Raw genomic sequence first — 27,855 nt, 5'->3', positions numbered from 1 at the left:
ATATTGTGGTTTTGCGGTAAATGTAAAAGGCTTTATGTGAAAATAAATTAAACTATTGTAAAGCAGCGTGCAACATATCATACAAATATTTACTAACGAAATCGAAATTTAGAATTATAAGATGTTTATCGTTGGCCCACTAGCTAGGACAAAGATGGGCCAACTGCGGGCACAAAGCGGATGGGTCTCAAAGTTTCTGCTCCAGTGTCTCCAGCTTTATTGATGCGTGTGCGAGTGCACGATCGTGACCGCGTAGAGGCGTTTCCGAGGGTACGCCGCTGGCTAGTTTTGAGGAGTTCTGAGTTCTGAAAGCTGGTTTTTAAGCAGGCACGCGTTAAGGGAATACTTGATAAAACTAGGAATCATCACCAATTTGCATATACATTATCTGTATCGGTAATTTAAAGAGGTACACATTGACGTGGAAACTTCAATACCAAACCGATCGATGTGTCCTTGGATATCTTTCCGACTTACTTCTATGGAATAGTGCCAAGACATTGGACATTGTGCGTTGACGTTAGCTGGCTAGCTAGCTGATGTTTTTTACCTAACTGTGCTGAAAAAGAAGGGGGATGAGGGACCGGTTGGCCGACTTGACAGCCGTAAGTAATATTCAATTTCTGAATAACCATCTTAAATGAGTACTGGCTTGCCTTGTTTCAGTCGGCGAGCAGTCATCTGTTAGTTAGCAATTATACTACTGGCTTGCCATCTAGCGTAAGTAACGTACAATTTACTGGTTAGCTAGCTATCATAGCTACTTGGCGAATAGGGTATTTAAAAAAAACTTTTTCCTTTAACATGAACTAACGTAGAAGATTGGTCTGCTGTAACACCGAGACAACTTTTTAGTCTACCACCACATTACGTAATAAAGTATCTCGTCAGTCAAGAGATACAAAAATTTACGCTGTAGGCTAACAGTTAAAATGATGCAGTTTATTCAACCAGAGTGCCAGCGAGCTACTCTAGTAGCTAGCAGTCGGTTATTAGTTTTCACTGTAGACGAGAACTTGGCTGGCTAACGCTGTCTTAATGTTAATGTCTGAATCAGTGACTCACTTTATGAGATGTAATTGATCCTTTCACGTGTTAGCTATGGTATTGTTATATAGCTTTAGTTACAAATTATCTGTTTCATAACATTCTGATGTTGCAAGTTTACATGTAAAATGACATGTTTAGGAAATAGTAAGCTAATGTTAGTTGTAGCTCTAGTCAGAGGCTTGTAACGCTTAAGTAATCTTAGCCGAGCATTTTAAACTACCTAAGTTCATTGACTGAGTATACCATGAGCTGGCGGTAACAACTACAACAGACAATAAACTTCTAGTGACACATGAAAATGGATGAATAAATAAATTGTGGATTTTGGAAATCTGGGCTATGTCAGATGTAACATTAACACAACATTTCCAATATCATAACCTAAAGTGGCGGTGCCATACCGGTGCTGACTGAGACTTAAATATGTGACTGTAGCGTGTGAAAACAGCCTACTGTTTTTGACAGGCACATTCTGTTTATACACATAGGAAGCAATGGCATATGGTTTCCCAGGTACATAAACTGGGTCACCGTTATTTTCCAGAAAAGTTAGGAGGGTCCTTTAAGGTGTTGGAGAATACTTCCGCGTGAGATTAAACAAACAAACAAAAAAAGTTAAAATGTATTGAATAGTTTCCTAATTTTATTTCTCATGGTGACATAGAAACGATTTGGATTTTATCATATAATTTTGTTCAAGTTAGCTAAGTAGTGTCCTGTAAGTCAGTTGGTGACAATCAATTGCTGTTACATGAAATTCACGTGTCTTGTCATGTACTATTTTTATATTGAAAGTAATCCCAAGATGGCTTTTTTAAATTTTTTTAGGCTCGGCTATAACATGCTGTCGAAATGGTTTATTTTTCAATGAGTTATGTCTAGTAGGGCTTAATATCAAAACCCTAAATCGTTTACACTCCATGGAATATATGTCCATATTAAAGTCTGATGGAAAGGATCCACTTCTGTTGTTTCTGAATACCTTTCTTTCCTGAATATTTCAATTTTATCAAAGCTGGACTTTGACACGGAATGCTTCTTGTCTCTGCAGAACAGCAGACATGAGGAGGAGGAAGTCAACATCACGGTTGATAAGGGTGCATTCATGGAAGATTTCTTCCGACGGGTAAGAACGACTTGAATATATTGTAAGGATGACTTGTCTATCATATTGTTACCCTGATGTTAGAAATATTGATGAAGATGAACAAATAAGCTTGTCCTGTAGGTGGAGGAGATTCGGGCACTCGTTGATAAGATCTCATCTCAAGTGGAGGAGGTGAAGAAGAAACACAGCATGATCCTGTCTGCACCTAATCCTGATGAACGTGAGCACACATCTGCACACCCCTCCCCATCCCAGTCCTCCCCTGCCCAGCCAAAAATATGCACCTGTTAATGTGTTCTTTCCTTATGGCACCTGTTTAAACTCATTCATATCAGTTTGCAGCTAATCACATCCACTTACTCTTCATTCCATTAAGTTTGTGTTGCCTTCCTTTTGTTTTGCTGTTAGGAATTAGATTGTGTGATGTTTGGATGCCTGCAACTGTTTTTGTGCTGGAGCAGAAAGATGGAACTTTGGTTGACACTGACCATCCTATGATGAAGGAGGTCTGCTCCAGCTTAATTCATTTACGAGCAATATTCTCTGAAGAGGCAATCTAATTAAACGGTTAATGAGGGCTGCCATGTAGATATAGAAGACATTAATTAGTGATTTAAAGTTTGGGCTCCATGCTCTTTGGTTCTTTGGGGCTATAATGGTAATCCATTTTTCATTGAATTATTCCTCAGTATCTGTGTAGATAAATTGTTACTAAGCTACCTGTCTACATACTGTAGACCAAGTTCCATTGGTCCACAGGACACTTTACCATTTTATATTTCACCTTGATTACAGGTGAGGAGTAAATCGTAAGATCCTTCGGAGCAGCGTTAAACGTAACCAGAACACATACATTTGTTTGTGTGCAAAACCAAACAATTAAAATATCAGCGTTACTCTTCCTTGTAAGCTGAAGGGCTAAATATAGCCACTGAGATTCAGAGGTATGGTTGGGCAGTTGGTTGCTTGAGGGAAAGCAATAGCCGCAATTTCCTGGTGAGCATTGTCCTGCATCAGGAAATGTTGTATCTGTCATAATACAAATACATTGTGGAGCAAACAAGCCTGTGTAGGAAGACTGCCTTTGACCAGAAACCTCTTGTGTCATTGTTAACCAGGGAAGGTGCAAGGTTGAGAGGGAATGACATTGCCAGCTTTGTTAATAGTTTGTCAGTTACACTGGCCAAACCATGTGGTGGAACTTTAAAAAAAACTTTTAAGTTTGTGCATTTTGACAACCTAATGTCTAGAACTTAAATAGGCCTTTTTTAAAAAGTTGGTGTTGAGAATAAATGGTGTAATAGAATAAAACTGAATATTATAAAAATAGGGAACTGTGGTGTATCTGTGTGTTTGTGGTGATTGTGGTGGTATGTCTGTGTGTTTGTAGTGATTGGTTGAGTTTCTTTTGTATGTGCGTGCTCCAAACTTTTGAACTGCAGCTGTTCTTCCAGTGGTTTTTTGTTGTAAATTAGGAAGCGTGGTCTCTCATTTTAATGTGGGTCAGATTTGTCTCCACGTTTTGTGGCTTAATTGGATCGGGGATTAGATACATGGCGAACGGCCAGTCTGTATTTTCACATGCCCAAATAAATTTCACATAAATCATAAGATTTTTTTCACTGGCGCAAGTACACTTGTTTATAATACCTTCGTGTTCATGATGACTGTATTCAGTTTCAGTATGAAGTTTATTAGACAACCAGTTGTCAGATGCACAGTCCCCGAAGTTGACTAATTGAGAATTAACTCACTGTATATGTTAGAAAAGGTTGTCAAGCTGTTGAAGCGTTAGGCTACTTAATTCACAATGCGTTGCTTGAAAAGACCTTTACTGAAAACCAGCATTTGTGGCGTGTGTCGTGGTTTTGTTATGTACACGGGGGCACTCCTACTGGCTACAGGTGACCAAGTCTAGAGAATGATGTGCAGCAGCTGTGGATTTTAAACATTGAAGGTGTGATTTTGATGAGCGGAAAGGTCATGGGTTTAAAGTTCAGTTTTGAGAATCATTTGCATTTGCAGTGTGAAGGAAGTAGGCTAATTTATGTAGCCTAGTTCTGCTTTTGTCATCCTGTTGCTTTGTCCTGTTGCTGAAGACCTTTTTCATGTTGCGTTTGAATACAGAACTGTGTGTTGAAGTCTGATAATGAGGAAACATACACCACTGTAGAGCTGATGGATTCCTAGGCTCGATAAACTTCTCTGATCTTTTTTGGTTTTGCCCTAATATGGAGTATAAGCACCCTTTTGAAAAGCCTCAGTGATTGCACATGTTTGTGCTTGTATTTATTTCATGTTTTGTCCATCCATGAATTAGCCTAAACCTGCCTGCTCTTGTAGAAGTAGTGAGGGAACCAACAAAGCTCTGGGCCCTTTGCACTGACCTAAGAACTCCCTGACTGATCTTTTTTTTCCCCTCAGAGGCAAAATGCCTACGTTCGTCCAGTATGACACCTGCCCTACTGTACAAATATTAAAATTTGATTGGTTTACAAATACGACAATCAAAAATATTACCCCTCCTCTCCTTTCCCCAGCTGTGGGATGAGGACAGTTCCCTGCAGAGGAGCTACCTCCCTCTTTTTTGGGGTTTTTATTTCTTTTTGTTTTTCTATTGCTATACACATACCACAGATTAGGTTCATCGCCCTGGTGTTCTGGGAGTTTTCCGTGTTCAAACCCCTGCTCCCATTCTCCGATATCTCCTAGACTTGGTTCACTGTCACCGAAAACTTCTGGTTTATTAATAATTCAAGAGAAATTCTCTAGTTTACTCCTCTATTTTCTCAAAGATTTGGCCTTTTTTGTTTGCACACCACAGTTTCCATTTATCCAACCTCGATATCCACTGAACACAAATGGAGAATATCATCCAGTGAGTGTGACAAGTAAAGTCACTGAGTGATGACAGCCTCCTGCTGTGAGCCACTTGTTCTCTAATTCATGCTTTCATCTTGGTGGTTTTATTTCAGCGCACAAGTGATCTAGCAATAACAGGATGTACTGTCTCACAGCTTTATAGCTACAGTAGCTTAATAAAATTAAAGTAATGCAATTAAAAGAGCAGCAGTGTGACATCTGATGGAGGAGTCTTCTTTGGAGGCTTCTCAGAGTTAGGGGAAATGATGGTTCTTTGATCCGTCAAAAGGGTAATTTTCTCCAATCATATCCTGTGCTCGGAAGTCGGAAGTCTCTTCTCCTCTCTGCTTTTCTTCACAGGGACAAAAGAGGAACTGGAACAGCTGACCAACGAAATTAAGAAGAATGCCAACACTGTGCGGGCCAAGTTAAAGAGTGAGTGGAGCAGCGTATTTGTGTTGAAAGGACCAGAAGCATCGGCTAATGTTCTTAGCCATGTCACAATTTGGATTGCAAAAGGGCCGAAAGCAAAGCAGATGGATTGTAAAACAAGTGGCGAGGTACACAGTATCCAAGCTGGGCAGCCACATCGCATAGGACTAAATAGCAAGTTCTGTTTATAATTCAGATTTGACACTTTACCGAAAATAAAATGCCTGTGATTCTAAAATGGCAGGTACTGGTAGTTGCATACAGTTTTTATATGTTGTTTTTATAACTCTAATCCCATAGCATTTTTGTTTTAAAAACTAAGTACATTTTCAAATACTCACAGGATTTGGTTATCTATGATCATGAGTCCACAACAGACATAATTGGGGGTTCATGTCTGTGGGGATTCATCAGAGTGCCCACCCTTCAGCTGCACTTTGTGTGGGTGCAGATGGCAGTGACTCAAGAAGCAGAATCGCTGATTCCAAATTTGGAGATAAAAATGGGAAAAGATTTACTTTAAACTGTGAATTCTGCTGAAACGAGTGAAGTGTTTTAGGTTGAGTTCCGGAAAGTTTTTGTTTTCTTTTCTCGGGTAGAACAATTTAGGGTGTCTTTATTGGTGCCAGCACTGCTGTTAGTCTATCCCCATATTTCCATTATCTATCCCCACTTACTCCTGGTCAAGGTCGCGGGAGGTGCTGGAGCCTATCCGCGCATTGGCGGAGGCAGTAATCACCCTGGCACAGGCAGCAGCCTGCGACTAGCAGGGGCAGTGCGGGTGGGGGGCAGGGGATGGGGGGTGGCAGATGGTTCGCTCGCTGTCCTAACAACAGGCCCGTTGTGGTTCCACAGTCATGCAGCAGGACCTTCCGTCAGACGAGAACGCTAACAGGGCTTCTGTGGACCTCCGCATTCAGAAGACCCAGGTCTGGCCACACCCCTACGCTTCCCTGCCTATTGTATCGCTTTCATTTAAATCCTGGCTCCCGGAGTCATTTGCATGTGAAATAAAGTGGTAGGGGTTTTTCAGCTTTGAACATGGCCTGAATTTTTCTGTGTTACATGAATGTGTAAGTGAGCAGTTTAATAATCTGGTCCCGCTCCAGTGCGCATGAACCTGAAATGCATAATGTGTTCAGACGTCTGCGTTGACTGCTTATGCTGGGTGAGCTCTTTTCCTCCTTCCTCCTTTGTCTGCCCTTTCTTTCTCCTTCCTCTGCCTCCCTGTTTCTCTCCCTCTTTCACTTCCTGTACCCCCACTCCCTGCTTTATCCTCCCCCCTGCTCCCTCTCCGTCTCACCCCCCCACTCCACCCCATCCTTCCTCCACTCCCGCTGTCACTCTCGCCCTGTTGTAAATATGTTTCCTCTTGTCTCCCTCGGTCCACCTCCTCCCTGGCCGTCCCTCCCTCTCTCCCCCGGCTTCCTGGCCCGGCTCTCCGGCCCTCAGCACACTGTGCTCTCCCGGAAGTTTGTGGAGGTCATGACTCAGTACAACGAGACCCAAGTGTCCTTTCGGGAAAGAAGCAAAGGAAGGATTCAGAGACAGCTGGAGATAAGTGAGTAGCTGACCACACCCTAGGGGGGTACAAGGCCCTTCCTAATACACAACCCTCCCCCGCTCCCCCCCCCCAGAAAAAAAAAAACTGTTGTACACACAATTCCACAGTGTTACAAATGTGTTGTTTAAGTGTTTGAATTCCGCCCTCTACGGGAATACTCAAGCCAACTAAAGTACTGGAATGGCACTTGTTTCTGACAGTCATAAAAAAAAATTTCCCCAATGCTTTTTTTTTTTCTTTTTTAATTCAAGTCGGCATGGTTCCCTCCTCCCTCGCAGTTGATTGAATATGACTGAATGATCGACTGATTGGAGCAGCCTAATATTTGAATTTGGTCAGCGCTCTCTCGGTTGGCATTTCGGTTGAGCGTTTCCCCTAACCTCGCGATGTATTAATTAAGTCGACCTCTGCCTCGGAAGAGCCTGCTGTTTTGCTGCGTCGCCGCGGAAATGGCTGCGCTGCCTGTGCGTCTCGGGTTGCTGCGCGGCGGTTTGTGCGGTAAAACCCTCGTCCCCGAGGAGGCGCTGGAGTTGTAGCAGCCCCCCCCTCGGGAAACGGCGAGGAGCCGGCGACAGGAGACACCTGTGTTAGCGTTTCCCTGGGAACGGCGGGCGAGAAGAGAGAGCCTGCCGTTTACCGTTGCCGGGGCCGACCGGTCACGTGACCGGGGGTATGTCCACAGCCCTGCAGCAGGACTGTTTCTGGTAGGGAGAGCTGTGGGGGAGGGGGAGGAGCGGGGGGAGGGGCGGGGGAAGGAGGAGAGGAAAGGGGAGGGAGGTATGGGTGTAGAAGGTCAGTTGTTTGACATGATTTACACCAGGGAAAGTCTTATCTCAAAACATTAAGGAAATGTGAAAGTTCCTGTTTCAGCAGAGTTAAAGATTTCAAATGAATGATTTCAATTACTAACATTACAGTGGCTGTGTACAGAGAAAATGAGCTATGTAAAACCATAGGCAAACAACCATTCTGCCTCTAGACCTGAAAATAACACACGAATAGTCTGAGCCGGCCTGGTGCTGCTGTTCAGGTCTTTACTGCTGTAAGGCAGCAGTGCATTCGGGATTATCCATGGGAATGCGAGGCACGTGCTCGGACGTCGGCCCCGGCGTTGTGCTCTGGCGCTCCGGCCCGGATTCCGTCCGGAAATTCCCGGAGATGACCTACAGGAAGTCACCCCCTGAGCCGTGTGGTTTCACGGCTTCCCCGCGTGCATGTGCCCCTCTAAAAACCCCACCCTCAGCTAACCCCCCCCCTGCTCGCACCAGGCTGCAGGAAGTAGGAAGCTGGGGAGTGATACTGTATGGAATGAAATTTGCAACACTTGGCTAAGTTTCTTTTATTGTTTTACAGCTACAGAGTTTAAGAGTTTTGCAATAGAGTTTAAGAGTTTGAGTGTTTACAGTTGAGTTTTCCTTACTCAACTCCCTCCCCCCTCGCACCAGGTTGCTACACGGTCGGGTGGTAAGAACTGATCTAGGATCAGTGTTGATGGACAGGGAGTAGGAATCTGGGGAGCGAAATTGTATGGAATTAAATATGCACCCCTTGGCTAAGTTTCTTTTAGCGATTTGCAGTTACGGAGTTTAAGAGTTTGAGTGTTTACAGGAGAGCTTTCCTTACCCCACCCCTCCCCCCCTCAAGGCTAAAGCTGAAGCCTGTATTACCCTGCCCGGACACGTCTGCTGTATCCGGTGAGACGCTGCCGCCCGTATCAGCAGGTTGAATTTCAGCCGCGGCCACGCCCCGGCGCAGCCTGTCTCCGCACGCGTGCGGGCGGTCGGGAGCAGCGGATCCCGTCGGCGGCCCGCGTGGCAGACCCCCGCCGCACCCCTCCAGCGACGCTGCCAGGAGCAGAGGGATCGTGGGCGCTGTCGGGGGAGGGAGGGCTTGTTGTGAATGTGCCGCTTCCCCCGTCCCCCCCGTCCCCCCCGTCCCCCAGCGACAGAGAGGCAGGCCCGTCTCCAGAGCCCGCGGCCATTTGTAATGGAGGCTCGGCCTATAAGCGGACTGCCTCGCGGCTCCCGCTCTGGAGAATGGCACCAGTGTTCCTGCGCTGTTCTGAAAAGGGGCGGAGGTGGGGGGGCGGGTGGTGGTATAAAAGCGTTTGTTGTCTCTCCCGGGCAGTCCATCGCTTAGACGTTCAGTTGTGTGAATTGTTCTTTTACCCCTGGTTTCATTTGTGCATTGTTCCCCTGTTTCTGGTAAACCCAGCTGAATTGACATGGCCCTTGGGCCTGATTGTAGGTGCTTTCCTTTGTTTCCTCCTCTGTCTCTCTCTCTCTCTCTCACACACACACACACACACACACAAGCAAGCAAGCACATGTATGCAGACCTTAATGTGTGGTTTTTGAAAAAAGTGTCGGGTGATATTCTTTTTTTCTTTGCTCGTCAAGCTACGATCGCCTTACCGCATCATCATGGAGACAAATTATAGCCTTCGGTTTGTTGAGCTTGTGAGGTTGTCAGTCAGTGGTAAATATTCGGTGTTTATTTTTCAGCTGGAAAAGTGACCACGGATGACGAGCTGGAGGACATGCTGGAGAGCGGGAACCCTGCAATTTTCACATCTGACGTGAGACCCTTGAGTCATGCACACAATGGATGTAAACAATCAAATCCCACAGCGGAACGCTGCGTATAATTACATTACTCTGCCTAGAAGTTGGCTGTAGCGCCCTCTGGTGGACGTAAAGTATCACACTTCTGGGCTTTTGCCTGGCAGAAAGGGAAATGCTTGCTTTTGCATTTTATGAAGGCAGAGCGGCAGGACAGTAAGGAGGCCCTTTTTTAACCTTTCGCACAGATCATCTCGGACTCCCAGATCACCCGGCAGGCCCTGAACGAGATCGAGTCGCGACACAAGGACATCATCCGCCTGGAGTCCAGCATCAAGGAGCTTCACGACATGTTTGTGGATATGGCCATGCTGGTGGAGACCCAGGTGCCTGTCCTCTGTACTGTCATACACATACTCATTTGGGTCCGGAAGGACACGCTATTATGTCTGAAAGCAATACCCAGCCCAAATAAAGTGTTTGATCGCAAAGCACATTCACTTGGAACTTAATCTCCAACATCTATGAATACATTTTCATATTTGAGCACTTAAATACACTATATGAACAAAGGTTTGTGGGAACCCCTTTGTCTGTGGCTGTTTTTCATGGTTTGGGCTAGTTCTCTTTGTTCCAGTGAAGGCAAATCTTAATGCAGTGACATTCTATACAATTCTGTGCTTCCAACTTTGTGGCAACAGATTGAGGAAGGCCCTTTCCTGTTTCAGCATGAGAGTGCCTCATGCACAAAGCAAGTTCCGTAACAAAATGGTTTGCTGAGTTCGATGGGGAAGAACTTGACTGGCCTGCACAGAGCCCTGACCTCTACCCCATCAAACACCTTTGGGATCAGGTGGAATGCTGACTGTGAGCCAGGCATTACGCCCAACATCAGTGCCCGACCTCACTAATGCTCTTCAGGCTAAATGGAAGCGAATCCCTGCAGCAATGCTCCAACATCTAGGATAAAGCCTTCCCAGAAGAGTGTAGGCTGTTATAACAGCAAAGGCTGGACCAACTCCACATTAATGCCCATAATTTTGAATGATATGTTTGAATTCAGGTGTCCAGATACTTCTGGCCATGTAGTGTACTTTAATATGAATATGGGGACTAAGGAGAGGAAAGTAAGCAAATAAAAATATAAAGAAAGAAAATGCTTTCAGGCCCTTTGTATGCATTTATTTTTATTTTTTATTTTTAAAGGGAGAAATGATCAACAACATTGAGAAAAACGTGACCAATGCAGTGGAGTATATCGGCCATGCCAAAGAGGAGACCAAAAAAGCTGTGAGGTATCAGAAGAAGGCTCGCAGGGTAAGACACCCCCCTCCCGCTTGCCCCGCCCCCCTTTCAGCACAGCACCACTCATGTGTGATCAGGGCCCCAAGCTTAGTGACGTTCTAACATGGGAAGAGGAAACACGTAAAGGTATTCTAAAGGGTTTGATGTGTCTTGCTGGGAGAATTTGGCAGTCATCAAGGAAAGCTTCTTGTCCATATTCTAAAATAAATAATGCTCTTTAAAAACTGATCCTGGATCAGTTCCTGGGATCCTGGAAAAAGCATTTATTTTCAGGACATATTTGTACGTTACACCGTTGAGTCACATGTGGCGTTAGCCTTTTTTGCAGCAACATGCAGCTTTTACTCAGATTCCTGTGGTCAGTGTGGTCCCTCTATGTCAAACGATGTGTAAAGTTATAAATACCCCTTTGCTTTGAATAGACTGATTAAACGTCTTACCACCAGTCTGCATGTATGCCTGATGCTTTTTTGCAAACCACCGCATAACAACCCCAGACGATTAACACATTATCATTTTTGCACCCCTGACTCTGTTTCTTGCACGTTGTTTTGTGCCAGTAGCTGAATGTAACCCTCTCGATCTCTGTTTTGGCAGAAATATTTAATTATTGCCATCGCTGTGTTCGTCCTGCTTGCTGTAATTGCACTAATCGTGGGTCTGTCTGTGGGGCTGGCTAAAGCCCCACAATAAGTCCCCTCCCCACGTGCTGCTCTAGGTAACTACCACGTCATCGCATGCTGCTGCTCACCTGCTCCGTAGGTCATCAGTGTTTTGGAAACATTCGTGCCGATAGTGAATTGAGTGGTTTCATGAAGCAGGATTGCTGAGTCATCTGGATAACTGCACCGAGTAAAACCCGGAACTCGGAACCCTCCCAAGTCTGAAACGTGGCCTGAAGCAAAAAGAGCTGTTCCGGGTTTTGCTCAGCGCAGTCATCCTCCTAACTCGCTAATCCTGCTTTGTGAAATACACCCCAGGTGTTGTTTTGTTTCTAGATTAGAGCATGCTGGCTGTGTGCATCCTGTGGCACATCACCCACTGTGACTCTCTTATGCTGTAACAAGTGCTGAAATTCAGAAAACAGAGCACGAGCTGAGCTAGTAACTCAGTGAATGAGGCCACTGACCATGTGACTAAGAGCCTGCTTCTGACTTACCCATCAGTGCTGTCATTGACCTCCGTTAATCCATATTGCATAGGCAGATGTGTGATGTGCTGTTGTATAATCATGGAGTTGAGCTCTTCAGCTTGCAGTCCAAGGACCAGATACAGCCCACAGAGACACACTATTGAGGAAATAATAGATTCTTATTCAGATGTTTCAAAATTTGTGACCGAGTCAGGAAGGCGTCTAACTTGTGTACGCGTGATCACAAAAATAAATCAGTATTTTTATTTTACATTCTTATGAATTGTTTGTAGAACACAATGATCTGCATGTCATTTTTGTAATGGTGTGTGCATACAAAGGTTTCCTGAAGCCCTCTGACCCTGTTTCTCTCTCCTCTTTTCACTCTCTTCCTCCGTGTGTTGTCTTTGGTTTTGCAGAAAACTCTTTATATTGCTATCTGTGTGATAGTGGGTGTCATTATTTTAGCCATTATCATCGGGACCACGGTGTCTTAGTGCTGACCACGCTCGCCCAGTGAAGGAAGAAAGGAGAGGGCCGTCGAGGGGAACGCTCGCGTCCCGAAGATGAGAACGAAACGACTCGCACTCCCCTGAGCAAACCTAAAGTGCAGGTTTTTACAAAGTAGATGATTTGCTCTTTGGTGGTACCTTATTCTCCAGCCTTTTCCCTGTTTGCTCCACATTTTCCAACAGGGCTTCTCGTTGTTTTCCTTGATTCACACTCAAGGTACCACCAGTCGTGCTCCACAATCTCACCTAAAGAGGCCTTACAGCTTTGTATTGCACCAGGACTCACTCCAAATTTTTAAAAAATTATATATTAAAAGTTTGTTTTTTTTGCATAGAAAATCTCCAGCTTTTCAATCTTTTTGTGCCGTTACAAGATGCTCTGTGACCCCCAGCATTAGTCTAGCGCTTAAACACACAAACTCTCCCTCACACATACACTCACACGCACAGTCGCACACAGAGAGTTGTAGACAGACACACACACACTCACACATGCACATGCACACACACTCTCTCTCTCTCTCTCACACACACACACACATACGCGCACACACTCCAATCCTGGAACTGCTGCTCTGAATGAATTGTCTCCTGAGAACTGTGTTACTTTTTTCTATTTTATCCTTTGTACCCTGACTGCGATTCCCTTCATGTCACCTGAAAGTGTCCTTTGAAATGCCATTTTACAGAATCGCCGAGACACACAAGGGCCCATTTAGGGAATCTCTGCCAAGATGTACTGTATAGGCCAGCTCTCCAATGGCCCATTTTAGTGAATGTGTCACTGTTCCAGCACTGGCTGTCAAGCCTTCAAGAATAGTCTTTTATTTTAGCCTCCTTGCTAACCTCAGTATATAAGCTTTAAAATCATTCCTAGATCTATGTTATATTAAATATTGTTTTATAGTCTTTTTAGTTCGCGTGTATATGATCAATTTTTGCACTGTAGACAAGTGTTTTTTTTTCTTCTTCGTGGTTTTTAAAATTTTGTTTTAAATTTCCATCGACAACTGTGATCATGACCAGAATGTGCCTGAGATTTGACTGAGTAACAGAGAGTGCAATTATCTTTTCGAATAAGAGTGATTTAATTCAAGTTACAGTGGAAAGAGCTCCAATTAATGTCTTGGGAAGGGTTTCATATTAGTCTTTCACATTATAGCATTAATACTTCTATATTCCAAAGGAAATATTTCTGAATACCTCAAGTATCACTATTAAAATACACTAAAGGTTTTACCCCTCTCTAATAATAATAATAATATGAATAATAATAATAATAATAATAAACAGAAAAATTGGGCTGTAAAGAATGCAGTCTCAACTTATTTAGTCACAACTAAGAGATGCTCCACGTATTTTAATAAATGATATAAAATATAAATAATAAATCGAATGAGAATGATTCTTGAAAATGCATTCCATATGTAGAACGGAGCGATGCTGCAGATGCATTGGAGTTTGAGACTGAAAGCCATAATTAGTATATCTGGATTTTTTCTACTGGTTTCACTTTTTGCTGTACATACATGTCTCGCTGTGTGAAACGGCACTTACGTAATCATGGGTTATTATTTTATTTGCAATGTGATTGTACAAAGCAAAAAGAATGTCTTCAGTTAGCAGTAAACCCTATTAGGTTTTATTTTGATTGGGATCATAAAACTCTGCCAAAGATGAAGTCACATCTCTTAGCCATTGTGAATCCAGTTGTTTGTTCCCCCCCCCCCCATTGTTCATTTATTTTGACATACCCTCTGGGCAGGGGGGTCCTGTTGTGTTTATGATGTGATTACACTGACTGAATTTAGCCGAAATAAACAAACCGGTAAAAGGATATGCCTTGTGCGTTTATTTTCAAATCCGGTGACAGCTGTTCCCTCTTTGTGTTTTGTGCGGAGATGCTGAGTTGTATATCCCAAGGGGGAATAAAATGATCATTTTTTTCTTTCTATAATTTTGACGGTGCTGATGAAAAGTGCTGTTTGTGCCAATAATGAAAACATTTTTCACGGAAGATATACCATATGTTTTTTTCAGTCCAGAAACAAGACATACAATGGTGTCACTCATGTTTTCTGATTGTGCTGTGTAATTAAGTAAGTCTTTACCTTACTTGTAAAGGATAGCTTTTCAAAGTAATAACTACTTCTATTTGTATTCCGTTTTGTATTCAAAAATTGCTACTTTATGCTTCCTGAAGTGTGTTATTATCCGTTTGCTTTGTATTCTTGAAATAATTAGAATGGCACATGTAGAGCAGTGGGTGATTGAATATGCTCATAGCTGTTTAATATCTATCACATAGATGTTTTTCTGAAAGGATACGACATCGGCATTGTCATGGCGCTGAACTTAAAGTCAGGGCGGAGTGTAGCACAGTGGGTAAGGAACTGGGCTTGTAACCGAAAGGTCGTAGGTTCGATTCCCGAGTAGGACAGTGCCGTTGTACGGTACTTAAGGTTGCAACGTACTTAACCGAAATTGCTTCAGTATATATCCAGCTGTATAAATAGATACAATGTAAAAAAAAAAAAATGCCGTGTAAAAGTTGTGTAAGTCGCTCTGGATAAGAGCGTCTGCTAAATGCCTGTAATGTAATGTAAAGTATGAGCTTGAATATCCACAGTGCTGGAACAGGCTCCTCACAGAGGACTGTGTGTTTGATTCCCATGACGTCTTAGTGTTTTGGAGCCTGGCTGCGGTTATGCTTTCTGTTATGTAAAAACCGCCCTTGCGCCCGACCTCAGCCTCTCCCGTTCACCGTGCCAGGCTGGTCGTGCCGCGACGTTTCTTCATCCCACTTGACGGCGCGGAAGTTGTGAGTCAGGGCCTTCCCTTAGCAGCGCGGCACAAGAGCCGGCCTGTTCGCAAAGCTGTGAGGACCCCGTTCTTTCCCCCGAGGTCGCGCCTGCGTAACGGGGAACGGGTGCCATCTCCTCGTCTCTTCTGCCTTGTTAGTTCTGTGGGAATGTGAGCTGCCCCCCCCCCCCCCCCAACACAATCCTTCGATCATAGCCTGGCCAACCCAAGCGTTTTCACTTGATTTGTTCATCCCTCTTTTACGTTCATTTTGATGTGAAACTGCTAGCTGTCCATTTGCTCAATGCTAACACCATGGTGTGTCAATATAGCTTTAGTTTTCACAAGCCTCGTTTTCTAGCAAGTTAGCTAGACTAAGGGTCTGGAAGTCCTCCTAACAGGTCATCAGAGTTATGCTTCACTAATGCAGGACCAGTGCTTTTTGCGATTGGGCTACCCCCTCTTATAAATTTTTAATTAGCAAAATTTTTAAATGCAGAACTGCCCCATCATGTGTTTTTCCAGTCCATTCCAATTTTATGAGTGGTACGAGGAGGCCGACCTCCCACGATCTTACTTTGTCTAGATGTTTGTTCCGACTTCTGAGAAAGCCCTCCCATGCAGTCCACTACAGCCCAAACTGGCCAGAGCAGCCTGAGTCTCCACAGGCAGGAACTGCAGGTATATATATAGTAACACTACCTACATGCCTTTGGCTTAATGAGTCATTAACTGGCTTTCCATTCTAGCTTATTCCATGACTAAAACACTTGCTTTTAATAGATCTCCTTTTATGGCCAGACTTGAGATAGATGTTCCGTATTTGAGCCCATAATTTGTAAGGCAATTTATAGACATTATTATTTTACAGACATTATTATTCAGACTGCTCACTGACCGCGATGAAAAACTAAAATAGTGTATTACGCCTTGTAATAGACCGTGTGTTGTAGACCTGTAATCCAGCTGACTGGTAATACAGTTTATTCTGTTCGGCTTAAAGTTTGGATTTGCATGAGCAACCGAAGTGGAAACAATCTGTGGTGGTACGTGCGCATGTACAAGATTAATGATGTCATTAATTTCCTGTTCATTTTAATGTGTTCCTGCTATATGTGTGTTTTATTATCGTTAGGGAGTGCAAAAACAATGGATCTTGTTGACATTATGGGAATGTGCCAGTTCCTCCCTGTATGTCTGTCCTGCCCCTTGGTGCCATATGGCCACTCAGCAAGCGGTGCCTGACACAATAACAGGAAGGAGCGAAGGGGACTGATTCCTTTCCTCCCAAATGCTTGTACGTGTTGCTTTACAATTACACTACACAAAATAAGTCTGCACGCATGTACTCATGAGTGCGCAATCTGCAGCGATACAAAAGCAGATTCCCAATACACCCCTCAAATATGGAAGAGAACAAGCTCTGCACATGCTGTTTGAATCCTGACCTCTTTCCTCTCACCATATTAAAACTGCCTACTTTCCTGTGGCTCTTCAGCTAAGGATCCTGTGGTTAAACCATACACAGGTTAACTACAGGGATACTGTGTGCCAGGGTAGACGGATATATCAATAGAACAGAAAAGGGTGGTTAATTGCTTGCACAGTGTTCCTGTACAAGCTCTTCTGTGACACGTTGCCCACCCATCTGTGGCACTGCGCTGGTTCAGAGCTAATCTCTGCACGTTCAAGTATGAGAAATGGAAGATGACTTCAAAATGAATTGGATGTGTGCGGTGCTGCTGAAGTTTGGATATAGTGTCAATCTTAATTGCCATCATGAGGAGAAAATAATTGGCCTATCATGACAAAATTTATAGAATCCTCTGCTTTCATTCCCTTCAATGTGGGACAGAAGATCTTGCTGATTTTTTATTTGATAATAACCAAGTCCTTCTATAACCAATCATTAGTATTTCCACCCAAAGTACCCGGAACTTTTAGTAAAAGGTTCCTTCAGCCCACTGTTGTCTGCGTTTCCACAGCGGTCTAAAGTCCACTGACGTAGGAAAATGCGACGTCGTCGTCAGTCTATCTGTCCTATGATTTCTTCTGTAACTCCATACTGCCACCGAAGTACGTTATTTTCCAATAACGGGACAGCCCGGAGGGGTTTATTCCACTTATACAACGGGTTACCAATAATGACTATATATGGTTAGTTTAGTAGGCTATTTATTGATTTTTATCGACTTAATCACCTGAAATTGAAATATTTTTCCGGGGCCGTTTGTGCATATTATTTTACCGTTGTCAAGCAAAACTCTCGTTGGTAGATCGACTTGGACCGTTGTTATGCAACAAACAGGATATAACAGACCAATATACAGATTGTAACTGTTTTATATATCCTCTGAAACACATTCATTGTGTTTTTATGCGAACATTCACTTTAAAGTCTTGACATCCGAGGTGACAGAATGCATATTCCACAAATAACTGGTAACATCATATAGGCTATATAGCAGAAAACATGCACACGTCGTAAACAATTGGCTGTTGAATTGATTAATTCGACTCTCATCGTCATTTCAATATAATCGCAAAATGACAAGAATAAATAGAATGAAAACTCAGACTTGCGTGAAAATTTTAATTAATATTGCAGTGGTACAGCCACCGTTTGCTTTCATCTTTTAAGGTTACTGCTAGCGGAGCAGCGAAATAGCTACTTCAAGCGTGCCCTCCAGATGCGAACCATGCACCATAAATTAGAGTCCATATGTCTAGTCTTCCTGGTCTTTTTGTGGAATTGAAGAATCGCATAGTAAAATTGTGGCAGTTTGAAAAAGCAAAAGGGACGATTACTTGAATTAACCTGTTATTTTACCCTGACAAAAAGTGCGGAAGGTGATTTCTTCCAGTTTGCTTTTACTGTATCCCCAACGTAAATTACGCAGAACTACCGCATACCTCACATAACTGTGTCAGGTGTTTTGAGTCAATTATAACGGGCTAACAAAGAAAATCCGGACGAAAATATTCAGCAACCGAAAAATCGTTTGAATGTTTTGGTACATAATATGCTGTCCCAGCACAAATGCTTAAGATTTTATAAAACAGACTTAATGCTAAAGCAAGAAAAGAACAGAAGAGCACACGAAATAATCCTCAATCTTAATTTCTCATCTGTAGACGTTGGCAGGCTATAGGCTAACCAAAAGTAGGCTACTGCGCCGCATAACATAATATCTGAATTCAAGTTATTTGCGGCTGCAGATTTTTAAAAATGTTGGTTGAAATAAAATGCTGCGAGTACTCGACCAATCAGAAATGTTCAGCGCTTGCGCCCCACCCCAAAAGTTCCTGTACTTTTCGAAAGTAGTACCCCCCCAGCAGGGACTTTTTAAAATAAGGTCCCCGGAACTTAATTTGGACCCTGGTTCATGCGGTGGAAACCATAGAAACGCACTTCTTCTTTGAGTTCCTCAAAGGGTTCCTAGTTCCTGGGGAAAGTTCCTGCGGTGGAAATGCGGCTTTTGTAATTTCCTCTTACTTGAATGAGTCATTTGTAATGGTGGTTTATATGAGAAACAGAGAACAGAAAGGAGTGATTTGCCTCCATTTAATATATTAAAGAGGTAACACCTTACAATAAGGTCACATGAATTGGCATTAACTAATGTTGCTGTTAACATGAATAAATGACCTACAAATACATAACAAAACTGTAGGCTACAGAAAAACCTTTCAGTAGTAATTAATGTAGTTAATGACAATTCATGTGACCTTATTGTGTTACCATTATAGTTAATATTAATTATTATGAAGTGAAATTTACCTATGAGTACAACATAGCTTCAGAAGATAAGAAACATTACAAAGGGAGGTCAGAATATCGAACAACAATAATGTAATCGCACACCTGTCATTTTAAGGTAAAATGGCTTTGCTGAGAGCTGTGTCTAAAAACAGTATACTAAGACTCAAAGTCCATTCACACCATTGTCTTTAAAATTCCTGTCTGAACATGCATGCACAATTCTAAGCTAATCTTAAATGCCAGTTTTTAAGGTGTTGATGAGATGTCTTTTTTTTGCATCTCAGAGTGGTAATTAGAAGACCAAAATTGATCTCATTATCATGTTTTTAACAGTCTTCAAATGAGTGTGAATTACTGAGAACGAGCATCATATTTTAGCTACTTGACCACTTAATAAAACAGGCCAGAAATGTGTACCTTCTCTTAAATCCTGGCAACTGACCATAAATCCATTCACTTGTTCACATTTGTCAGAGATGGAGTCACCAATTGCATGGGGGCACTGCTGATTGGCTTCGCTCTTGCATACACCTAGATGACTTGTTTACCCATGACTACACATTTTGTACTTGCATTTTTTGAAAGTGCTTCAAAATGCAAATGATGAGTATATCCCTTCACGTTGGCTGTTGCGATTCAGGCTTGATTCAGTTGCAACCATAATGATGTTATCCAGGACTTAACACAGTGACAACACAGAGAATGGACTTATGGGAAATAAGAGCTAGGTTTTACTGCATTCACAGTATATAACTCTGCCATGTTCGGTAGAGTGTAGGATTGTGCCACTGAATATCTCCAGAGTCTAATGTGCCGATTGCTAAAATAGTGAGAAACATTAATTATTCACTCAATCAAGTACGACTAATAAAAGACAGCTGTCGGGGCAGTGAGGCTACCAAGCATGAGAACACGATATGCAAAACTGATTCAGGTTCTTGCTCAAATGTCGCAAAATTGTTAAATGAACTTGAAAGCAATGCTGTACACAGGAAGCAGACGTTATCAAGGAATAAATGGGGCTCGTCACAGGCTAATTGTAGTTTTCTCAGTCGCTCCTTTCATGCGGCAGTGCTCCACAACAGAGCACCTCAGAAAATGAGCTGCAATGTGCTGTTTTGTATTTATCAGTTGCAAAAATCGAATAGCCTTTTTCTTTAATTCATCATGGGCAAATGCTTTGTACTCTCTCATTAGAAACAATGCATGCAGATGTTAAACCTTGTTCTGCCTCCCTGCAATAGCACTGCCATCAGGGAGAGCTGCATCATTGTTACACACTTGAGCCAGGTGCAGTCAGGCTCACGAGGGGGACCATGAAAGCCAAATTTGGGACAACAGTGAAGGGAGCATTTTCTGTGGTAGGCTACCACAGCTGTGCATCAATTTTATATTGTTTCTCTCACAGCAAGACCATGCCTTTTCTGCAAAATGAGACATTTTTACCAGCTCATTACAATGATTTATAGCACATTATATTTCCTTGTATATGAAAAATGCTATATAAATTAACTTGAACTGGAACTTATTCATTAGCCTAATTTTATGATACCCACCTGTGGGATAATTCTTTCCTAAATGAGAGAAGCAACAGAAGGGACAATCAAGTATTGTGACTAGCCTATGAAGAGCCATCCAGTCAATCAGTTATACCTCAATTTTCTCTGGCTGGAATTAAAACCTAGCTCTATTGTGTGCTTTCACCAACGACGACGCCAGTAACATTCCAATTATTTGATTGAGCAGAATAGTCTACATGACAGTACAATGAGAAATCAGTTTGTCTTTTTTACATGTTGTGCGAATGATGGGGCTCTCAGACTAGAGGGTGGGCTGTGAGACGTTTGGAAGAGCAGACGCTCGAGTGACTCTCCGGCTCAGGGGCTTCGCGTAAAATCAGCCGTTCGACGCGACTTTCTCTACCGAGACAGATGGATAGTAATGCGGCGTATGCTCCGCACAAACTGTTCTCCACAGGCCTGCTCGGTACATATGTTTTGCATGGAGATTTTTAAAAGATTATTGAGTAATAAGTTAGTCAGTAGGCCTACATTATTGCCATGTTAGCGAAGTTTAGTTCCCTTAACAACTGCATGAGTAGCCTAGCATAAGTAGTGTTCGACAATCTTCCCCCCTTCCTAAAAGTAACTTTGTCTGGATAGATTACCAGATTTCAGGACGTTTGTCTGACAAGACATGGAGGCAGACTTGTAAATATTCTGAAAGCACAGTCGTTATTTTTAGTTGCTGCACGGATGTTGCACCATTGTTGTCTGAGTTTTGATTCATTGCATTTGAAAATATTTCTCTAGGAGAAACATTTGGCAAATATAGGCTACTCTTAGACTTGATTGGCCATTTTGAAGGAAAAAGGGAGGTAGCGAGTTCTCTGTATCTAGTTAAGTGAAGCTGTTGAGAGCGATTAAATTTATTCGGCTTGGAACAGCAGCAATGAGAGGATAATGTTCATCTATGAAAATAACAAAACGCATACACACGGTCTCCTCACGCTACATCTAATATTATCGTTTAATGATGCCATTTATTTGTACGCTATATTTGATATTAAGAAAACCCCACTGGGGGCTCGAGGCACGCTGCCCAGTTGCATTAGTAGGCTACCCTAGAAAGAAAACACAGCTGCTCCGTATTAGCGTTCTCATGTGATGCACGTTTTAACCAGGAATCATTACGCATTTCTTATTTTCTAAAGATTAAAAGAATTGTTGATTAAACGAGAACATTAACATGCAAACACATTCATGACAGATGTAACCACCGGAGCAAGCACCAGGAACAACCGGCCAATTAAAATATGGATTAACTAAAGGGATATTTGACTACTCGACTAATTGTGTGGCCTACAGGTTGGACGTGATTCTCAGGCATCAACACACACTCACATCGCGAGGATATAGCTTCGTAAATGGAGGGGATTTTCGCAACAGGAGTCCACCAGAAAGTTAAGACGGGGGAATCACGAGAGGGGTACCAGAAAATGAGGGTGCGACTGGGATCCTTAAAGGTAGGTCTTGACTGCTTAAAATGTGCAGCCTCTTTAGCCAAAATGGAAATAACGTAGCCTAATTTGAGAATGTATTTCCCACAGAAATCCCTACAGTATTTCTAAATATTAGAAATCGCCTACTGTAATGTATTAATAACATTTTAAATGTGTATGGCAAATGTTGAATGTTACTTAAATATTTGGGGTATATTTACAAATGTAGCCTACATATTATGTGCAAATGTGTTTTCTGTTTGTATTTAGATATATTTATGACGACGTGTATATTTAACTATCTAATAGGCCTGGTACTGCCAGAATGCAGAATAATGTCAAAGCAAATATGTCATACTGCATGAAACATTAAGTGACTTCCAAATAAATGGTTCAGAAGAAATGCATGCTCTAAATGGATGTATTGTTGTTTTGAATTAATCGTTTTGTCAAGTGTTTGATACTGGCAATAGGCTACAGTAAACTGAAGGAAAGATAATGGAATGTTAAAGCTGGAGGTTTACTATTTATGGCAAACCTTTCATAAACCTATTATCCATGAAATTATGGTTATCTTTGCTCTGTTAAACCGATGTGTTTATTTAATTAACAATGAACTTTGACAATCTTGTGCTCAAATTCTCAAAACAGCTACACAAACACCAATGAATATTTGGCAAAATAGATGGTGCAAATGTATTACAATGCATTTGGCAAATGTTCTGTTAGACTAAATGCATTCCAATGCGTTTGGAGTACATTCGGTTTAAACCGAAATAAGTTGTATGAAATACATACTAGCACAAAATACATTGTATTATGATCAACTGCTCATTGGTGGCTGGGGCTACTTGGCACATTTTAATGTGGGGCCGGCTATGGCTTATTAATGAGTGTTATTTAAATCAAAACAATCTGACACACACACACACACACACACACACACACACACACACAGACACAGCCATAGCAATAACAATAACAGAAGACTTCGAATATTAGCCTACTTTAAGGCTGTATAACATTTCTCAGAATCTCATGCACAGAATTTTCATTGCAAAAGGGAATTGAATCACTGGTAAAATACGTTTCATTTGAACAAAGTTTCGCGTGAAACTGAAACTCTTTCAGTGGCGCAGCAGCCACACCGTGTGGTAGAAGTTAGACATTGCAACATGTTTTAAACGGATTTTCGAGTGCCTGGTAGTAGTAGGCTTCTCTATTTAAGAAGACTTACAGGGCGATTAACAGGACGTGTGAATCACCGTTTTTTTTTTTTTTTAAAAAGAACGTATTTTAATTATTTTTAGATTCATTTTCATTTTTTACAGGTGTCTATTCATCTGGCTTATTTTATAATTGAATATTACAGGTGGTTGCTTTGAATAGTAGGGAGGTGGGATTCGATTTGTGTGGGAGAACAGCTGGCCACGGTCCAGTCTCTGCAGACTTTCCGTACACCAACAAAATAATCCGACAGCAATTGTTATGTAACTCAGTGGAGAGCGCATATTAATAATCCCAGGCCGGGAGCAGCACGCGGCGTCCCAGCTTAGACGCAGTCATTTGCAGCCGGCCGTGGTCAAAGCGCATTGGCTAAGCATGCTAAAGGCACAATCATGGTAGGTCCTGCCACCATGAAGTAAAGCCATCTCAACCCAATTAAAGAGCAATTAAGTGGAAAGTAGAGGGCAATTGCATATTCTGTTGACAAGGACATGCTGTAGAAATGTAGCTGTTGCCTTGGGGTTATTACACGAGGATGTTATGCAAACAACACTGATCTGTGCCTGTTTGTGTGTGTATGTGTGAGGTGCAGGAGGTCATGGGAGGTCACCGGTCTTGTGACATTGAGGAGCTACTGAAACAGTCCCAGAAGGAGCTGCTCTGGATCCAGAGGCAGTTGTCCATCATTGCGGACAGGAACTCAACGCACAGGAAGGCCAAGGAAAAGGTGAGTGGTCCTTGCCAGTAGCAGTGACACAGTTGCACTCTCACAGATAATTTGGGTAGGCTGCAGCTTGCTTTTGCACAGCGGTCCATTATTTTAAAGTGTTTCTTATTAGATGCATATCTTGACTTGTAGTCACCAAATTGTGTTATATTCTGATGTGAAGGTACTACTATTGTACCCTTAAACACAGTATAATAAAAATAATAATAATTTTAATAAATTGAATTGCTTCTGTAAATATCCTGCTGTATGAATGTAGGTTATATAGATATAAATTATATACGTTCCTCTCAATTAGAGTGGCATTCATCAGAGTGACAATTCATTTTGGTCCATATGGTAACTTTATATGGTTTAGTATAGTGCAGTGAGCTCCATAATGTTTGGGACACATACTTTTTTTTTCTTCATTTGGCTCTGTACTCCACAATTTTATATTTGTAATAAAACAAATTGACCACATGTGGTTAAATTGCACTTTATCAGCTTTTATGTAAGGGCATTTGTATACACTACAGTTTCAGCATGTAGAAATTACTACACTTTTCATATACATTCATAGACCCCCATTGTCCATGTTTGTTTTTTCTATGGGTCGCAAAGTGCAAAGGCAAAAAATAAATAAATCAGTCAGTCTCTCACTGAGACAAGCATCTGTTGGAGAAAGGTGAAATGTGTCACCACCATCTGTGGAGGAGACTGAGGAGCGGCAGGCCAAGGTGTAATGAGACTGCCACCTCACCGGCCTGACTGCCCGAATCCTAGGACTGAACTCTCACTCCTGTCACTCTCACAGTCATGTCATAGACTGAAGAACACTACTCCACTTGGGGCCATGTAAATACCAAATGGAGGGGCCTCTATTTAGTTTAGTGAAAGATAAGCCATCTGAAATATAAGTCATTTTTGGTTTCAGTTGGCCACGGTGTGCTACTACTCAGTTGGCGCGTGGGAATATGTTCAGAAAACTGGAATGAAACCGAAGGGTCAACAGAGCCAGAACTTTGTAAGACCTAGAACTGGAACTCGGAACCGCGCTTCTGTAATTATCTTCAAGAGTAAGCATTCCCCTTGTTTAACCTCTATTTATGGAAGCATATTTTCTGTACCAGTTCCAGACTTTAAATTTCAGCACATTTTATCTATTGAAAATATTCACCTCGTTTTGGGATCTATGCCGCATCATTTTCACAACACGCCAACAAATCCCCTATGTGTTACCCTAGCTGAGAAATAAACATCTCATTATTTGGATTATTATTCATATTGCATGTACAGCATTTAATTTCACTTGTATTGCAGAGGACGGCACAGTATTGTATTTTTAAACGGGCAGGTTTCTCTACTGGAACTCCAAACACCAAGCTGCTCGGCAGCCTGCGCTGCGTCTAAATTGGAAACGCATTGACTTCCTAAAGGCTTTGAGGATCAATACCTTGGGGGCCTTTTCCAAGGACCTGCCTTTGTGCTGTCTGACTGATCTGGGGTCTGTCGTTATCAGCAGAGGGCTTCCCCCCCCCCTACCTTTTTCCTAGCTGATTTTTTTTTTTCAAAGTGCAATATAAGGATAACCCCCGTCATGACGGCGATGTGGGCTTTGAAGGCAGGCGGTGGAGTTTGACCCAGCGGGTCTTTGATCGTCAGCCGCCCACTGAGCGTGAAGCCTCCTCCCTCTCGGCCATGCCCCAGACAAAAGAAATGCAGCGTATTTAGGGCAAAGAACCTCAAAGGACAGAGGACATAACCGTCAGTTGGGGGTAATGCGCCGTGTGTGAAGTTCCTCAGAGAAACGGCAATCCGTTTGCACTGCCCATGCTTTTCATCCTCTCAATTATAAAGACTTAAGCATATTAATACTCAATGCTTACGAGAGAGGGGAGATCGTATTATGATCATATTAACTGCTTAATTGCCCTATTCAGTGCCTGTAAAGTACTTTCTTGGACATGATTAATACAGATTATTTTGGGCTTGTAAATATTACTTATGTAGCAGCAGTCTCTATTTTTGTTCCAGCATATTCCCAAATGGCTGTGAATTGATCAATTATATTTTTAGATCTACCCAGACGCAGCATATTATGAAGTAATCAAAGTAGTTTTGTGCCATATATAATAATGCAATATTTTTAAAAGAGTTATGATAAGAGGTGAACTTACATGCACCCATTTACAAAGCAACCTCATTTGAATACTTTGTGTGCATCTTTGCTGATAAAGCACCTTTTTAACAGCACCCATGATAATCACCTAGAGGCAAGAGGCAGATTATAACATAGACAAGTAGATCTAAAATGGTTCAATAGCACCGTTTTTTTTTCACAGTATCTAAAAAAAGTGTCACCTTGACATATTAAATCACAGCATGTTTTTGTCTGTAATAAGCGTGTCCTGAAACCTTCCCCGATTGGACGGTTCCTGCTGCTCGTCATCTGGGTGCCTCCCCCCTGGTTTGCTCTGTGTGTCCTGGACATGAGTACGGAGGCTGTGCCATCAGCTGAGTGCAATGTCGCAGTGCCAGGGCGTCATGCGCTGGTTGCGAAACGGAAGCTTTAAAATGGAATCAGAGGGAGGTGGAGCATCCCGGTTGGGGCAGGGATCTGGGAGCGGGGGTGGGGGTGGGGGGCGGGGGAGGGGGGCATGAGAAAAGAGCCGCTGCGGTTGCTAGGCAGCAGAGCAGGGGAAAGAGGCACCGTACTCGGCTCCCGTTGCGTCCCTCTTCCCTTCTGTCTGCGGTGCCGCTGATAGCCGCTGATAGTCCCCTAGCCACTGAGGCGCCGCGCTTCATCACTCCAGCTCTGCGCCCAGATCAAATCTGCCTGCAGGGGGGAAAGAGCCCGGCACTGTCCGAGTAATCTCTCTTAATACCCTTCTGCACTTGATTTCCCGATCCGTGATTGGACGGGAAATATTCCTGCCAGTGTGGGAGGCGATGATTGGTCCGGCTGGCTGAGGGGATTCCGAGGGGTCCCGGGGTCTGGTGTCGGGAGGATGTTTGCGGGAGTGATGACCTACGAGGAGGCTGGGCAGGCACGGCAGACCCCGTGTGGGGTCGCTGCACCTAAAAACAGTGGGATGGGCGAGAAGAATGCGAGGGAGGGGGGAGCCCAAATAAAAAGAACCTCATTTGACCTTGTCAGTTTCCATCAGTTTTCTTTGGGTTAGAGGAGGAGGGATGGGGCTCTATTATGGTGGCAATGGTGGCGTGGGGGGTGGGACGGGCGAGTCTGAAAGCAGGCAAGGAACAGTTTTTGGTCATTTGAGAGTGAGTCAGTGAGAGATGCTTTTTAACAAGACCGAGATTGAGAGAGAGCCATCTTTTTGAGGCATCTTTGCACTCCACTCCGGCACTGTGAGCTGTACCACCTCTGTGTCTGCTAGTCTGTGTGTGTGTGTGTGTGTGTGAGAGACAGAAAGAGAGAGAGAGGGGGAGAGAGAGAGAGAGTGAGTGAAAGAGAGGTGGAGAGAGAGAGAGAGAGGGGGAGAGGGAGACTGAGAGAGAGACAGGGAGGGAGAAAGAGAGAGTGAGTGAGTGAGGGAGGGCGGGAGAAAGAGAGAGAGAGAGACAGGGAGGGAGAGAGAGGGGAGAGCGAGAGAGAGAGAGAGCGCGTGTGTGTAAACGTGTGTGCTCTGCTGCACTGCCGCTGTGCGAGCTGAAGGATGCTCTCTCGCCGCTTCCGCACCGCTCGGCTGGTCCGCTCGCCGCCGCCGCTCGCTAATGAACCGCGCTAAGCCCCGGACCAGCGCGGCAGAAGCGTCTCGTCGTTACCGTCCCGTCCGTCCCGCCCGGCGCTGACATGACGCGTTAGG

General features: G+C 43.1%; 2 protein-coding genes across 9 annotated transcripts in view; both read left to right on the top strand.

Annotated features, from left to right (window-relative positions):
• The first annotated feature begins 207 nt into the window (after positions 1-207).
• Positions 208-14,363, top strand: stx2b (syntaxin 2b). Of its 2 annotated transcripts, XM_064354018.1 has the most exons (11): positions 208-605; positions 2,102-2,176; positions 2,279-2,378; positions 5,381-5,455; positions 6,308-6,381; positions 6,905-7,013; positions 9,521-9,594; positions 9,826-9,963; positions 10,784-10,894; positions 11,480-11,600; positions 12,434-14,363. In XM_064354018.1, exons 1-10 carry the CDS (start codon positions 576-578, stop codon positions 11,573-11,575), a joined length of 882 nt encoding a protein of 293 aa, XP_064210088.1. In that variant the 5' UTR covers positions 208-575; the 3' UTR covers positions 11,576-11,600; positions 12,434-14,363. The 2 variants fall into 2 exon arrangements, with proteins under 2 accessions (XP_064210088.1, XP_064210089.1); XM_064354019.1 differs by lacking the exon at positions 11,480-11,600 and having other exon boundaries at positions 210-605.
• Positions 14,364-21,135: 6,772 nt separating this feature from the next.
• The window catches only part of rimbp2b (RIMS binding protein 2b), a 120,234-nt gene continuing 113,514 nt past the window's right edge, over positions 21,136-27,855 (top strand). Inside the window, exons 1-2 of one of the 7 annotated variants that reach the window (XM_064354009.1) lie at positions 21,136-22,116; positions 23,912-24,046. In XM_064354009.1, the coding sequence (XP_064210079.1) occupies positions 22,018-22,116; positions 23,912-24,046 (234 nt within the window). In that variant the 5' untranslated portion in view covers positions 21,136-22,017. Of the gene's footprint in view, positions 22,117-23,905; positions 24,047-27,855 lie in introns of all 7 variants that reach the window. The other 6 variants (XM_064354013.1, XM_064354017.1, XM_064354012.1 and 3 more) reach the window with 6 other exon arrangements.

Source organism: Anguilla rostrata, chromosome 10 (assembly GCF_018555375.3).
Source record: "Anguilla rostrata isolate EN2019 chromosome 10, ASM1855537v3, whole genome shotgun sequence".
NCBI lineage: Eukaryota > Metazoa > Chordata > Actinopteri > Anguilliformes > Anguillidae > Anguilla > Anguilla rostrata.
The sequence above is the reverse complement of the archived record's forward strand: the minus strand, read 5'-3'. Positions and strand labels throughout refer to the sequence as shown.

Excerpts from the sequence above, each read along its gene's own strand:
- stx2b (XM_064354018.1), top strand. The coding sequence starts at position 576 with ATGAGGGACCGGTTGGCCGACTTGACAGCC. Across the intron at positions 9,595-9,825 it reads CTGCAATTTTCACATCTGAC|ATCATCTCGGACTCCCAGAT; the intron begins GTGAGACCCTTG and ends CCTTTCGCACAG. Across the intron at positions 10,895-11,479 it reads ATCAGAAGAAGGCTCGCAGG|AAATATTTAATTATTGCCAT; the intron begins GTAAGACACCCC and ends CTGTTTTGGCAG.